Genomic DNA, 16,139 nt, shown 5'->3' on the forward strand with positions numbered 1-16,139 from the left:
AACCAACTCGACTTGGTTCGTGTTTCAAGGGCTGCCAATGGATACAAATATATCTTCAGTAGAAATGATATCCACTTAAGAACTTGTGGAAATTTCTTTTCAGGATTTACAAGGACCAGATTCTTTCCCTTCTGATTCTCATCACCTCCACTGTCCCCGCCCTGGTCCAACCACCATCATCTCTTGACTGCGGGACTTGACAGCTTCCTGACCAATCACCAACCACCATTCTTGTTCCCTCTTCACTCGGCTCTCAGCACAGCACCTGGAGTCATGCAGTTAAAACCCAGGCTGGATTGTTCCACTTCCCTGCTCAAAGCCCTCCATGGCCTCCTACTCCTCAGACTAAAAGGCAGGGTTCCATCCAAATGCCTGCGGGGCCACCCACATCCACCTACTCCATCCTACTGTTCCCACCTCCTTCTCTCTCCTCCAGCTGCATCTGCCTCCCTGTGACGTTTTCAGCACCCCAGGCATGCTCCCTGCTCTCCTGCTGTTCCCTCTGCCCCGTAACCACCTGGCTCCCTCCCTCCCATCGGTCCAGTCTACTTCCACCCCCAGGTCCCCCACTCTCTTGTCCCTCTTAGCCCTATTGCCATCTCACATGTTTTACTTAATTTGTTAGTTTTCTGCCTCCCCCCACTGACCCCCCTACCACCAAAGCAGCTTCCACCAAGGGGAGTGATTCTCACTGCAGTTGCTCACTGCTGCGCAAACGCTTGCTTGGTGGAAATGTATGAGTAGATGACACGGTTCTACGCACCCATGCCAGGGGCAGCCATGAGGATCCTAGACACGACCACTTGTGTGATGGCTTGTTTGGCAGCGTTTGCCGACTCGCCCACGCGGTTCCCATTTTCATCTGTGACGGGAATGCCAACTTTGAGTTCCCTAGAGAGCAAGACAACGTGCAAAGAAGTTCACAGGTGCCTTCAGCAAACAGCTGGAAACAGCTATAAAAGACCGAGTCCTTCCCTGATCCAAAAATCCACTCCGGTGACATTTTTGGCAAGAAACAAGTCTATTTTTAGATACCACGAATGAGTTTAATCCTCATGTGATAGACACGAAAGTAGAAGGACACTAGTAAACTTGGTCAGAAAAGGGCGTAGCATTTTCAGTAACACTACGACTTAACGAGTGAATAGGCCAGATAAGGCTAATGTCTACACTTGTGTGCAAACTTGAGCAATTTTCCAAATGCGAGATGGATATCATACGTGGCATCATTAAGCAAGCTCACGATACTGACACGATACTGACACAGGGGTCATGAGTACACGGTACTACTGGATTTTTAACTATGGTCACTAACACTATAATTACAGCTCCTACTGTTACCCTGTGTTTCGTTATCCATTCCAAAATGCTTTTTCTCATTCTTTCTTCTCCTTTAATTTTTGCCAGTTCTAAAAAAAATACTTCCAAAGATATAGATTAATATTATTTTAAATAGATTAATATTATTTTAAACCCCAAAAGAAAATTTGGGGGGAAGGGAAAAAAACCTCTTTTAGAGAAAAAGTCGTACGTAGCCGTTAAGTTTGAGATGTATTTTTTAAAACTTTTTATTACACAGAAGTAGAAAGAGCATTCTAACCCCCTTGGGCCCAGCAGCCTGCTTTGATAACTAGTAACTCATGGGACACTAATGACCTCATCTACAAAACAGAAACAGACTCTCAGACTAGTAAACAGTCTTCCAGTTACTCGGGGAAAAGGGGCGGGAAGGGATTAAACTTGGCAGTTTGAGATTTGTAAATGTTAACCACTATATATAAAAATTGATTAAAAAAATTTCTTCTGTATAGCACATGGAACTATATTTAATATCTTGTAATAATCTTTAATGAAAAAGAATATGAAAATGAATATATGTGTATATATATGCATGACTGGGACATTGTGCTCTACACCAGAAACTGACACATTGTAACTGACTATACTTCAATTAAAAAAAAAAAACTGTAACTCATGGCTAAGCTTGTTTTATCAGTAGACCCAGCCTCACCCCCAACATCAGATTATCTGGAAGCAGAAATCCCAGATCTCATATAATTTCATCTGCAAATATTAAAATTAAAAAAAAATTAAAGTTTCAACAAAGCAAAGTATTATAAGGGCCCCCTACCGTCAAGAGCGAGTCCTCTCTTACACTGTGTATTAACCTTACCTTTGCCTCATTAACGGAATATTAATGCAATTAGCAGCAGCTACCGCAGCGAAGGGAACAAAACGTCCTATGAGCGGAGAGACGTGCTGCAGAAAAGACAATTCCAAGAGCAACATCTTATTTTTCCCGCAGGACTAAATGGAAATACTTCTTTCTTCTCCAAAACGGCTGACCAGGCAGAGTCCCATTTGGGCAGAACCTCAGGGCCAAGAGCACTTTCAAAACTTGTTTCCCGGAGGTATTTTTATATTTCCGGCATGGTCACATGGGGATAAGGCAGACTTCCAAGATATTTTGATGGCTTCATGTGGATGATGGGAAGGGGGGCTTTGCAGTCCCTGAGTCTTGGTTTCAGAGGCTGACTCCACCTCTCAGAGATGTGGCCGGAGGCACGCAGCCCAGCACGCAGCCCCCAATAGGCTGTTCGCGTGGGTGAGCATTTAGCCCATCACACACAGGCCCACGTACAGACCAGGGCCCTGGCTGATCTTATTAGTGACCCCCCGCTTCCCAAGCTTATGGAAGATAGACTTAAAATATGCCGTTGAAGATAATGATGGTAAGAAGACCATCACAGGACTTGAACCATTTTGAGAAATAACAGAGGGACTTAAAGAGTCAGCAGGTGAGAACTAAGAAGCTTTGCTATGGAAGCAGAAGCCTGAGTACCTTGGTTAGCGCGTTGAGTCCTAGAGCCGTTGCCACTGCACCTGTGGTGGCAGAGACGTACGCTGTCCCCAGTTCGCTGAAAAGAAGGAAAATAGTACGTGAACAACGAGGGAATCTCAGGACACCCAAGTCCAACACTTTGGGAAAGAGCATGATTAAGAATGGAGATTCAAGGGAGTGGGTATAGCTGAGTGGTAGAGCCCATGCTTAGCATGCACGAGGTCCTGGGTTCAATCCCCAGCATCTCCATTAAAAAAAAATTTAAGAAAAATGGAGATTCCACAAAACAACATTCATTATCACTCCACAAGTAGAGATACTCATAGAAAAAGCAAGCAGAGCTGCACAAAAATGGCATTCTTCACATATACCCTAACTACAGTGCCACCCAAGTAGACATACTAGAATATGTATGGTGGGGTGGGGTGGGGTGGGGTGGGGAAGGAGGGGGGCCGGATCGCAGGAAGCTGCAAACGAGGGGAAATGCATATTGGTCTAAATGTCTGGAGCGTATTTGCTCAAATAAGAATTATTCTCAAAATATCAATACTGAAAGTAAAAATGCAGTGCTGTCCTTCTTAAAACGACATCTTATTGTATAAAAATACTGTCTCATTCTGAAAAGGCAGCGAAGCCCAAGCAGTCCTCTCTCGTTTCAAAATAAATTTTAATTCAAGGATTGGGCGAAATGAAGGTGTGATAGGCGTGGCTGGGTTGCAGATGTCAACACCCTCTGTTCCCTAGGATGGTAACAGACGGACACGGGCGGTCAAAAGCACTTTGCGAGTTAAAATGAAAAGGAAAACACTTTGAAGTGTTACACAAGTTAGGCTAAAAGGTTTGGTGAACTGATCTCTCTAGACTAGCTAAACTTTTTTTTTTTAAACGAGAAGTAACATTTTAAATCCATTCATTTTCTTTTGGGCTCCATAGATGACCTATTTTAAAGACAAATCAGATACAAAAGTCCCCTTGGTTTCCGCAGAGATCACACTGTGCGGCCGCTACTCCTGACGGCCGGCTTATCTGTCCACGCGAACAGCGTAGACTGCAGGGGGTTACAAGTGGCCGCTCCCTACATTCCGTGAGCTGCCCGCTGTGTGCTGTGTGGGGGATGGTGGGGAAGGAGCCCCAGGGTGTGGGGGGCTTATACCCCTACCAATACCACCAACAGCATAACGGACAACCCCCGAGCAAAAGCAGGCTGCAAAAAACCTGTCATCTTGATAGAAAGGGAGGAAAAGAAACACTTCTGAAAAATATGCTCCCTAAGGCTCTGAACAATGTGAACACTTGATACAGAGAGACTTTTTTAAACAGGAGAGCATGGCCACTGAATCAAATGAGCAGAGGATGGTCACATCGTACGGTCATACTTTACAGTGAGGGGCGCGTCTCCGCTCCTGTTGGTGTAGTTGACCACGGCGTTGAAGGACTGGTTAATCCACTGCCAGAACAGCACGGCCGGCGTGGTCCTAGAACAGAGCGACCTGTCACACGCCCACCGCCGCTGGGACCCCGGCACCGCGCACGACATGAAAGGGCAACACCAGGAACCAGAGGGTCAGAGAAGGGAGAACGCTGGGTCCAAGGCTTAGGATCGCTGGGGCTGGGCAGAATTTAAAGCTGTCTGACTCTTAGTTCCCTCATTTGTTAGAGGCGGGCAGCAACAAACTCAGTGGGTTACGGGGAGAATGGAGTTAATGGAGTTAAATTTTATCTTCAGTCTCTAAAGAGCCTGGCAGAGAGTAGGCACTCAATTAATGTCAGGTCCCTCCTCTTGGGGAAAAAAGCCATTTGCAGGCTAAGTTGTTCTGGTCCCTCCTCACCGCATGTGGAAGCCTAGATGTCTGCACCCACACCTATACTTACACCTGTATCATAAGAATGGATTAAAAGGAGAATTTGCTTAGAGGCTCTTTTTATTTTCTTTCTCATTTTCTTTTGGGTCTAAGATTTAGGGAAAAACTCAACCTCCTTTGAGCCACAAGGAGAGGAGCTTTCGTCAGAAGGAAACAGGAAAACAAGCCCCTAGACCTACATTTATACAAAATGAAACTCCCCACGAAATGATACTTATTTCAAGAAAACAACTCACATACAAAGACGTACTTTAAGCTTCTGTAACATAAAACAAACTGACTGCTGTCCCGTTGCCATAACTTGCCTGTAAAAGGTCATCATGCAGCCTGTGATGGTCATGTTCATCGGGACCTGGGCTGACATCCTTCCAATCAAAATCATCTTCTCTCCGGTGTCGGGATGAAAAGCTGAATCGTAGATGTACTTCGCTCTCCACAATTCATTTTCTGTAAGGCCCGGAGGAACGATTCCCTGTCTGGAAAGACAATAGCAAACAACATGGCAGGTGTCCATTTCGGAGACCTCACAAGTGCTCCAGGAACAGGCAGCTAGAAGGTTTTCAAGTTTAAATTTACCTCGAACATCTGTGCCCAGATGGTGTGACCAATCTATTCCGTAGAGTCAGTGAAATTTTAATAGCCGATACTACACAATAAACACTTAAAATGGGCATTTCTCAGGGTCCGGCAGCAAAGTTTACAGACCGCCCTGGGTGTCCTCCCTGACTCCCCACGTGACAGTCAAACATGGCACGTTTAGGCTCAGGGCTCCCACTTAAACCAGTTCTCAGCTTTTGCCCAACTCTCCCCAAGAGCAGGAATCAGCAAACTGGCTGTGGCCTGTACACTTTGCTAGCTAAGAGTGGTTTTTATATTTCTTAAAGGATTGTAAAACAAACAAAAAGCCCTGGAAAACAAACAAAAAACCCCCAAGAAGTTAGGAAGAATATGCTATGTTCTGCAGAATAAGACAGAAACCCTTTATGGTCCACAAAAGCCTGGACTATTTCTTACATGGTCTTCTATCAAGAAAGCTGCGCGTCCACCAACAGATGAAGGGATAAAGAAGATGTGGTATAGATACACAATGGAATACTACTCAGCCATAAAAAGAATGAAATCTCGCCATTTGCAACCACATGGATGGACTTGGAGGGCATTATGCTGAGTGCAGTAAGTCAGACACAGAAAGACAAATACTGGATGATACTACTTATATGTGGAATCTAAAAAATATGACAAACTAGTGAAGATAACAAAAAAAGCAAACTCACAAATATAAAGAACAAACTAGTGTTACTAGTGGAGGGGTGGGCATTACAGAGGTGGGGGAGTGGAAGGTATAAACTACGGGGTGTAAGACAGGTTACAAGGATGTGCTGTATAACATGAGTAACAGAGCCAATATTTTGTAATAACTGTAAGTGGAGTGTAACCTTTAAAAATTGTATACAAATTTTCTTTTTAATTAAAAAAAAAAAGTCGGCACCACTGTCTTAGAGCATATTTCTTCTCCCGCCTCATGCCTGGCCCTTTGAGCTGAAGGGAGTCCATCCCAAACCCATAAATCCTGCCATCAGCATCCTTCCCGTCTGAGAGCCCACCTGTGGGGTTTATTCATTGGGGTTTTATCTCAGAAGCAACCAACCTACCCTAATTTGTGACAACTTGCTTTTTGCATGATGTTGTCTCCATCTGGAGACAGAAAGATGTGGATGCAGGGGTGGCTGTACTGGAGAGCAGGAGGCAGGGAGCTAGGAGAGAGGACCTCACAGATTGGTACCCATGAATTGGAGGGGTGGCTGTCTTATTTTCAGGTTATTACAAACCCTGGGGGGGAGCGCAGAGCTCGGTGGTAGAGTGCATCTTAGCGTGCATGAGGTCCTGGGCACCAATCCCCATTAAAATAAATAAACCTATATACCTCCCCCCAAAACAAAACAAAACAAAACCCCAAAAAAGAAACAAACCCTGGATATTTGTGTTAAGGGTCAGCAATGGGGGATAAAACACGTCTTCCTATTTCTTACTTTTTTTTTGTAAAAATAATTGCAAAAAAAAATGTTGAAAAATCACTAAGGGAAGGTTTAAAGACAACAGGCTAACATGATGACCCATTACTGTGTTAAGTCAAAAAAGCATAATTGCTAACATTACCTGTAATCATGCACCACTTTTCTTGCATCCTCTAGCTGCTCATTGGTTAAGAGAATATTCCTGGGGTCAGTCACAGTGAAGAAATGATTGGCTCGTCCAACAAAAGTGCTTTGATCCCATCGGGGCTCTCTGATGTTAATGTTTGGTGGGAGTTCTCCAGACATCGTCCTGGACTGTGGAGGGTCAAACAGATAAGCCTGCTCAAGACTTACAATGTCACTGTACATTTAGAAACTCTGTATTCACACTAATCTTCAAAGAAAGAGTTAAGTACATTCCTAGTTACAAAAATAACTTTGCTATAAACGGCAGAAAGACGTTCTAAATCCAAAGCTACATTTGTCTGTAAATCTCAATGAAGCTTCATCAAATTTCAGTAATTGTCTCATGCACTTCTTTTTATAAGTACACAGTATCTCATCATCCCTTACTTTTGGAAATCTATAAATACTTTAGGGAAAAAATAACAATGTAAAAAGTTAAAAATAACATTCATAGTAAGAGGGTCTGAAGTTCGAAACCCTTTTTCTGGATGAAATAACCAACCAACGTCAAACTACTGTCGCCTTCTGGTTTACTAAATTTGTTATTCCTACGAGTAGAAGTGACTCATTATGCAAAAAGGGCTCACACGCTAAAAATTCTACAATTAAAAAAAGATGCAGATTCATTCAGCCTTATTCGGCATATAAACTACCAATCAAAAATGAAAAATTCTGTTCTTTAATCTAATGGGGTCATAGTGGGAAAAACACATTTTGACAACCCTATGAATGGTAATGGCATGGTGCATGTAATTTTCCTTACAAAATACTTATTTTCTGGCTAAGAACCATGACTCTTTTCCCAAAAGTAACTAATATCTTTCTCTGAGTAACACATGCTTATTTTTAGAATTGCTCTGTATTGCTGTAACACACGTTTATTGTAGTATTTTGAATAATATAAGCTTATTGTAGGAAATAAAGAAGAAACAAAATCTGCTATAATTCAGCCACGCTTGAAATAACCATTGTTGACATTCTGGTATATTTCCTTGCAGACATTTTCTATACATATTATCATTTAATTAAAAAAAATAAAGTTGCCATCATATTCTGTACTTTAATATCCTAATTGTTTCTTGCACTTATTTCAAGAGCATTCCCTACGGCACAGAATATTCATTTTGGGTATTTAGCAACACCTACAATGTTTATGTTCCTTTCCATTTGTCGCCATGATAACGAAAGCTGTATCCTTGTCTACTAATCTTTTTCCTTGTAGATGGTGACTTCCTTGAACTAGAATCTCTCTATATGCTATGAGCAGGTCAAAGGATCTTCTCTCCCTTAAGGCTTCAAACCATTGCTTTCTTGTACCTGTTCCCTTTTCTTCCAGTTCTAATAATGGTTCTAATAGTGGCTTTCTTTTCCAGGTCATTTTTCATTATCTTTCAGTGCTTCACTAGTTCGTAGGTGTGTTAGATGTCAGGTGCAGAGGCCTGTCACCTGTACTTCATCAGAATCTCAAATTAACACACGTCATGGCCCACTGGGTCAAAGTCGTGTGTCAGGTCCACAGACGTGAGGAAACGAGATTCCTACGTGAAACTGAAGCAGCTGGTCAGTGCGAGTGAGAAAGTCAAAAATCAGCCCCAGCACTCATACAGCAGGCTGGGAAGACGCACACACACAAACTCAGCTGTGCAGTCAGTGGGAACCCATGTTTCTCCCAGCGTCACGATGCAGCTGTCAAGTGTCAGGACAATCCCCTTCCCTGGGTGACCACCGCTTTCTCATCTCGCTGAGAAACCTGGTTCTCCACAACCGCAGACTGTCAGAAACTCTGCTGTCTGAAATCGTGCCAGGAAGAATGGAACATCCCACTCTTGACACAGCAAAGGAGCCTCCGTTTCCAGGCCAGGTGCGGAGTACCTGATGAGGGAGTTTCTGGATACATTACAAGTCTTGTTAACTTTGCAGTTTCCAAGGAAACAGGGCCATGGGGCTACCTCACAGTCCAGATCTTTACACCCAGCCCTGCTTTGAGCCCATCAAAATATTGCTTCATTATACTTCCCTCCTCGGGGCACTGTCCCTTCCCGCAAAGCCGCCGGCACAGACTGGTGGTTCCAACCAACGGAACACACTGCAATCACCTGGAAAACGTCTGAAAAAGACACACACTGTCTTTCTTCGGATCCAGGAGGTCTAGCATGGGATTCTGCAGGCGCCCTGGGTGCAGAGCTCCAGCTCCCTCTGCATGAAGCTGGGGGCTGCTTCCTTCCCTACATCTCTCCCTGCTCTGCCTACGCCTTCCCTCAGGCCTGGGCAATCCGCAGTGCCCCCCAGGGGATATCTGATACAGATTTTTTGTCTCATAAAATTCAGTACCAAGTATCTTTCTTCCCTTTAAGGTATAATTCTCACTTTCACCATTCATTCCCCCTTTATACTTCATGTATGCAACAAAAAATTTTTTAAATGTAGCTTTCATAGAGTTCTCAATAACAAACCATCTCCAATCTGTTAAACAGAAGGCAAACTTTAGGTCAAGTCATCAAAACATGATCTGGTTTTATAACATGGTACTTTATAAAATAAAACTGTTCTAATTGCATAAGAGCTGGGTAGGGCCTTAAAATCGATCTACCCACTGTGCTGATCACACAGATGAGGAAACAGAGGCACAGAGCGGGAGGCATCTTGTCCGGGTTGGGCCACGGGCGCTGGCAGCAGAAGGAGGTTGGGGACAACCCAAAGCCAGACTGGATTCCTGGGCACTGGTCAGCCAGTTCACTCTTTTGACTACATTATTTCCTTTTAGCTACTTCCCTCTCCCCCAACAAAGTATATCAACTGATGTCTGCACAGAATCGGTAGCTTTGAGGCCCTCCTTTTTCCTTTTAAATGAAAAAGTGTCCACTCACATTATGAAGTTCTGCACCAAGATAACCCAATGGTGACTGTGGAGGCCCCACAAGGTCTCCTCCGGCAGGAGGAGCAAAAGCAGACAGACGGGAAAGGAACCCCAACATTTCTGGAGTTTCTGTTACATACAAGGAACTGGGCTAGATGCTTGCCAAAAGTGCAAGCTCCTACTATGTGCCAGCGGCAGCACATTCTGTGTCAGTTTTCACAACGGTGTGCTTTATGCCTACCATGCACCTTTAACAGGAGCGGGAAGTGCAATTCTGAGATGTCACTCACAAGCACCCCTTGGTGTACCCAGCTTAGGGAGGAAACCAGCTTACCTCCAGCCTCCAGGTGAAGCCCACCAAAACCCCAACACTGGAAGCTCACATGGTCCATTCTGCACAGACCTGCGGTGGGCAGAATTATGGCTCCCCAAAGACGTCCAGGCCCCAGTGCCCACAGACCCTGAATATGTCACCTTACATGGCAAAGGGACTTGGCTAGTGTGATTAGGTTAAGGGTCTTGAGACTAGGAAGCTAGCCTGGATTATTCAGGGGGGCCTGATACCAGCACAAGGGTCCCTACAAGAGAGAGAGGGAGGCAGGAGAGGCAGTCGAGAAGCAGAGGGGAGGTCAAGGACAGGTTGGGCTGGTGCGGGGCCACCAGCCAAGGAAGGCCATGCCCTCTGGAAGCTGGAAACAGAGTGGAAACAGGTTCTCCCCAGAGCTTCCAGAAGCAACACAGAACCAGTTTTTAGACTTCTGACCCCTAGAGCTAAAAGACAATATACATTTATTCTAAGGTATGACATTTGTGGCAATACGTTAAGTAGCAATAGGATGTTAACACAGCACTGTTTTCCGTACTTAAAAAGGACCTTAATGGAACTAGACACGGACGTAAGAAATACCAACTAGACGGGACAGCCTGTCCCCGCCCCCGCCAATTTCAAAACCTTTACAAAGGCTAATCAGGAATGCCATAACAACAGTCTCACAGAGACAGCTGATCTCAAAGCAGACACGATTCTAATTATTAACTATGAATCCCATGTTCCAATTAGACAAGCATTTTCACACATGAACCTTCAAGCACAGGAACAGTTTTTACTTTTTTCCACTCCAAGTAACCAGTTTCTAACCATTAGGAGTCCTAGTTTTATTGGCTGCCATGCCCGGATCCCTGGGGCCTGTCCCCTTTCCGCCCCACTGACTGCTGGGGCTTGGGGGTCCTGGTCACTTGGTCGGAGGTCTGCAGCATCCCGGGAGCCCATCGGCTGGCGGGCGGCCTTGGATGCTGCAGTCCGTGCTTAAGGGTTTCCACCCTGCACACTCGGTACCAACCGACCCCAACCGACGGATGGAGGGGTGAGCCGGGCTGTGAGGCAAGGGCCGCAGCCGGCACCTTCTTGGCAAGAAAGCCGCGTCCCCAGGATGGTAGGGGAAGAATGGATTTGGCGTCCCCCTGGTCGGATTTATGCAGAAAAAGCGCAGCCATCCTTGAACTTGCCGGCCATGAACTTTCCTCCCTCTGTCCCCACTAAGGGTGAAACTGGTCAGAGACCAGACACTTTTTCAGTGTTCTTAAGCACCGCTAACCACGCGGTTCTGACAGATTTCAAGACAGGGGATGGTGACAGTTTTTCAAGTGCTTCTCAACGAGGAATTTCTGCAGAGGACACTGGGTAAGTCAATCTGCTGTGCTGCCCTCAGGATGACACTGGGGACAGCACGAAGGATTGCAAAGCCACAGTGGCTCAAAAGACAGTTTCAGAGAACAAGATACATCTTCCAATTGCAGAGGTGGCAGGAATAAGGGAAAATGCTACATCTCAAGGGGACAGACTGCACGGGACGCCGAAGAGTGTGTGCTAGAAGGTGAGTTTATCAGCTTTACACCCCAAACAAGTGAAAGGTGCCCTGGAGGGACTCCGAAGACACCAGTGGGAGGATCTTCTCTTTGACACATCTACCTGAGGCTTTGACAGTTAAGCAGAATGGCTGAAACAGCTTCAGAAATTCAGAGAGGCCACGGAAGGAGAGGCGGGAAGGGTGGAAACATCACAGATACTGACAGACTAAGTGAGGAGCTCCCCAGGAGAATTTTACTAACCAGGTACCAGCTGGTTTAACAACCGCAGGTGGTCAACTGCAAAATGTTACGGCTGACACAAAATCCTACCAGCGGACTTCTGATGTCAACAAATTCAGTATCCATGATTTGAAGAAATGATGGAATCGGGGTTGTAGAGAAGCAGAGGAGGCTGGAAGAGTCTGGAACAGAGAAATTAAGAGGAACTGACTGGTGAAAGGAGGTCTCTGTATATTTAAATGGTTATAATGAGGCCTCCTGACACTTGGCCAATTGGGGTGTTAGTTCTGACTTAAGAATATTTTTCAGGGAGGAGGGTGTAGCTCAAGAGTTCAAGAGCACATGCTTAGCATGCATGAGGTCCTGGGTTCAAGCCCCAGGACCTCCTCTAAAAATAAATAAATAAACCTAATTATCCACTCCCTCCAAAAAGAATCTTCTTCATGAATGATTTTGAAGAAAAATTAGGATTTTAAAGATATAAAAAAATATTTTTGTACGAGAAAAAAAGTGAGATATAAAAAAAATTTTCTGTGGCAACTGACACTACTTATGCAAAGAAAGAAAGTTCAAGTTTTGTCACTTGGAGTCAAAATTAATAACCTGAGTATTTTAAGTATCTGGGACCATTAATATAGCATTACACTGCATTTAAATGAGTCATTCCTAAAGATAGCATCTTACCTGCCTCACATGTTAAAACATTAATTAACCCCTCCAAGAGGACAGAAATAATCTCTTAGAGGAAGCAAAAAAAAAAAAAATAAACTTGAAATTCAACCTCTTGGCTAAGGTTTTGGTTAAATATAGTATCTTGAAGCCTCATCAAAATGAATTTCTCCAAGTCTTTTCATTCATTCATTCATAAACAAAATTAATTTACTCATTAAACATGCACCGTAGGCCTCTCCTGCACCCACCAACGGCTTGGCCCTGGATTTGGAAAGACTCAACACACAGTAACCAGTAAGCTAAAAAACAAACACACTAACGAATACAGCCTAAATGCCCCCAAACACGCTGAGAGACACGCTTCCCATGCAGAGCTAACTGTGTCTGGACATCACCCACCTCTGCGGATGAAGCCTTCATCTGAGTTATCAGATTACTAGCCTGGGTAAATCCTACAGAACACTGGGGTATGAATGACTCTGACATCCCTAACTGTACACACTTTTCAGAAATACTATTTCCATGGAGTAAACCTGCTTTAAAATTCACAGTAACTCAGCCACAGAATTTATAAGCTCTGAGAGCCAAAACGAGTGCCATGACAAAGATTCTCTCTTCACAAGGCACTCATACCTTACACATTACAGGCCTACCGGAAATGGCAGTTAACTCCATCTTTTTTCTGCTTAAACTGCATCACAACCTTTGTGAACAGTTCTGGGAGGGGAACACCACCTCCCTGTTTGGTCCGATGGTACACAGCCAGCGCACAGCTACACACAGGTGAGGACCATTCCAGGACTCCGAGGCCAGGACCGCCTCCCGCCACGCATGAACCTTTGTGGCAGGTGAACAGTCCGCTCCAACTAGACAATGGTCATCAGATTCGTTTCCAAGTAAGTTTACTGAACCACTGGCTAACGGAACCTGAATTCCTGGCTCTACACCACACCTTCCCTAAATGTCCTGTAACTTGGAATCCTCAGATGGGGGTGATAAGGGAAGGGATGTGTCGTGGGCAGGAGTTTATACCTGGGGAGGCAATAGATCTGAGCTCCAATCCCAGGTCCAACCGATGACTCTGTGGCCTTGTACAAAACATTATCCCACTGCTTCAGGTTTCTGCCTGTTTATCAACAAAATTAGGATGTCACTTAATAACGACACTAGTGTTTAATAAACACTTATTTTAAGAGCTTTCCTTTTAATATCCTGTCTAATCTTCATAACCATTTGGTTATAAGGGCAGTAAGCTAGCTTGCTCAAGTCAGTGGTGGTGCCAGAATGTGACATTATATTGTCTGGCTCCAGAATCCCTGCTCCCTAGAGAGGTGGTTCTGACCCAGAAAGCTTCATCCCGGACATTCTGATTCAGTAAAGCCGAGGAGAAGCCTAGGAATTTGACATTTAAGAAATATGCCAGGAGAGATATGTATACAATGGAATACGACTCAACTGTAAAAAGGAGTGAAATAATGTCATTGGCAGCAGCACGGATGGACCTAGAGATGATCATGCTAAGTGAAGTCAGTCAGTCAGAGAAAGACAAATATCGTATGATATCACTTGTATCTGGAATCTAAAAAAAAATGACACAAATAAACTAATTTACAAAACAGAAAGAGACTCACAGCCATAGAAAACAAATTTATGGTTACACGGCGGGGGGCGGGGGAGATGGATAAATTAGGAGTTTGGGATTGGCTGGTACAAACTACTATGTACAGAATAGTTAACAATGTCCTACTATATATCACAGGGAACTATATTCAATGGCTTAGAGTAACTTGTAATGAAAAAGAATGTATGTATGTGTGTGTGTATGTGTGTGTATATATATATACATATATATATATAGACTGAATCACTATGTTGTACACCAGAAACTAACACAACATTATAAATCAACTACATTTCAATTTAAAAAAAGTAAGAAAAAAGAAATATACCAGGGTTATCCTATGATTGGGTAAGTTTGGGTAACACTATGCTGCCAAGAATATAAAGCTTATAAATAGATCATAAAGTGTCCTACCAGTTAAGGGATGATTCCTGCCCTCTTTTGGGGGAAACAGAAATGTTTAGATGACTCCAGGGCCACTCACGGTGGTGGCTGGGCCTGCTCCTTCTGGCCGGGGTTCCAGCTGAGGAAGGCTCCCATGCCCTGAGGCCCCATCCCCTGAGTACCCACCCTGACAGCCCACGGCACGAGAACTGGACTCAAAAGCACTTTGCAATCTGGACCAGAGTCATGATTCTGCCCATCCTTTCCAGGCAAGGCAGTGGGTGAGTCACTTGACATCTCTGAGCCTCAATTTTCTCATCTGTGTAAGATGGAGGCAAGAGCTGGCTGACAGAGTTGGAAGGATTAGCAAACTAAGGTAAACAAGAAGGTGTGCTTTATTAACCTTTATTAAGTGTAAAGGGCTAAACAACATAGGATCGTTACTAACCAGCCGTTCTCCATGTGTGGAGGCGCCTGTCCTCACTGGCTGATGCTCTGCCCATGAACGCAGTGGCGGGTGGTGCTGGTGGGCTCAGAGGGGGGGAATGGAATGGTGCTTGGCTGCCTGAGCTGCCCGAGGATGATCAGAAACGTCTAAGAAAAAGAACTTTTCTCTAAGATAAACTTCATTGCAAATTTTCAGCTGCATGCCAAGAAAATGCTTAACTACTGGGGAAAAAAAAAAAGAATTTTCCAAAATTTCGCAGAAAACACACTAGCAGGGAACGTGCTTTATTAGGGACTTGGTAAGAAAGACCTTTAACCCTGGCTAAACATTAACAATGATAATTCAGTGATTTAACTGGAAACTTATTGTTACTTAAAAGAACTGCAGTTTGAAAGAGGTAAGACTCTGGTCGCCCTGGTTTATTCAGTTAAGGGCTGGAGGTGTGAAATGCCCTGTCAAAGTCACTGCAAAGTCACGTGGCCGAGACTCCACTGTGTGCTGGGCACTGGGCTCTCCATGTGTGACCAGATGGCTGAATTCTCACTGCAGCTCTCTACGAAATTTCCCATTTTGTTGTTATACAGAGAAATCAAGTGTCAAGCCCCAGATGACCCAGCCCAGAAGTGGCGGTTCTATCTGACTTTATAGCCCACTCCTGACCCTCCCAAGGCCAGAGGTGACATCCACCAAGAACGATCCAATCACTCAAGGAGGACTGCTAAACAGCATTAACAGCATTAAACAGCATTAGTTTCCTAATCTGCCTTTAAGCTGGTTATCTGTACGCAGTACACAGCGTTCCTTTCTTATGGGCGTGGCCACCCAGAAGATCAAATGATAAATCGGAAAGTCGAATCCCATGCTAGGAAGTAGATTCTTTCAAAGGGCATTTCCACTCAGCACTGGCTTTCTGTTGCATACCCTCCTCTATTCCTAGGATAGGTCTAGATGGAGACCTAGAGAATCAGGAAGACATGGGGAATTACTGCCTTCTGTCTGTCTCACCATCTTTTCTGCCCCCACCTCCCACCCCACAAGGCAGATCCCACTCTTATGTTAACTTCAAAACTCCCAGGTGACAGTACAATCATTTTTCGGTGCTCCTCAAGATCAACTTTGGGTTTGGTTACTTAATTTCTTATGATGAGTGAAGTTCTTATCCAC

General features: G+C 44.4%; 1 protein-coding gene across 5 annotated transcripts in view; it reads right to left on the reverse strand.

The window, feature by feature from the left end:
- Nucleotides 1–16,139, reverse strand: part of SFXN1 (sideroflexin 1) — a 33,199-nt gene that overhangs the window by 14,631 nt on the left and 2,429 nt on the right. For 2 of the 5 annotated variants that reach the window (XM_072947212.1, XM_072947208.1), the window contains exons 2-7: nucleotides 6,862–7,034; nucleotides 5,010–5,180; nucleotides 4,219–4,317; nucleotides 2,843–2,918; nucleotides 2,174–2,259; nucleotides 764–891 (exon numbers count right to left, since the gene is read on the reverse strand). In XM_072947212.1, the coding sequence (XP_072803313.1) occupies nucleotides 764–891; nucleotides 2,174–2,259; nucleotides 2,843–2,918; nucleotides 4,219–4,317; nucleotides 5,010–5,180; nucleotides 6,862–7,025 (724 nt within the window). In that variant the 5' untranslated portion in view covers nucleotides 7,026–7,034. Of the gene's footprint in view, nucleotides 1–763; nucleotides 892–2,173; nucleotides 2,260–2,842; nucleotides 2,919–4,218; nucleotides 4,318–5,009; nucleotides 5,181–6,861; nucleotides 7,035–11,871; nucleotides 12,033–13,554; nucleotides 13,649–16,139 lie in introns of all 5 variants that reach the window. The other 3 variants (XM_072947209.1, XM_072947210.1, XM_072947211.1) reach the window with 3 other exon arrangements.

This window comes from Vicugna pacos, chromosome 22, assembly GCF_048564905.1.
Source record: "Vicugna pacos chromosome 22, VicPac4, whole genome shotgun sequence".
NCBI lineage: Eukaryota > Metazoa > Chordata > Mammalia > Artiodactyla > Camelidae > Vicugna > Vicugna pacos.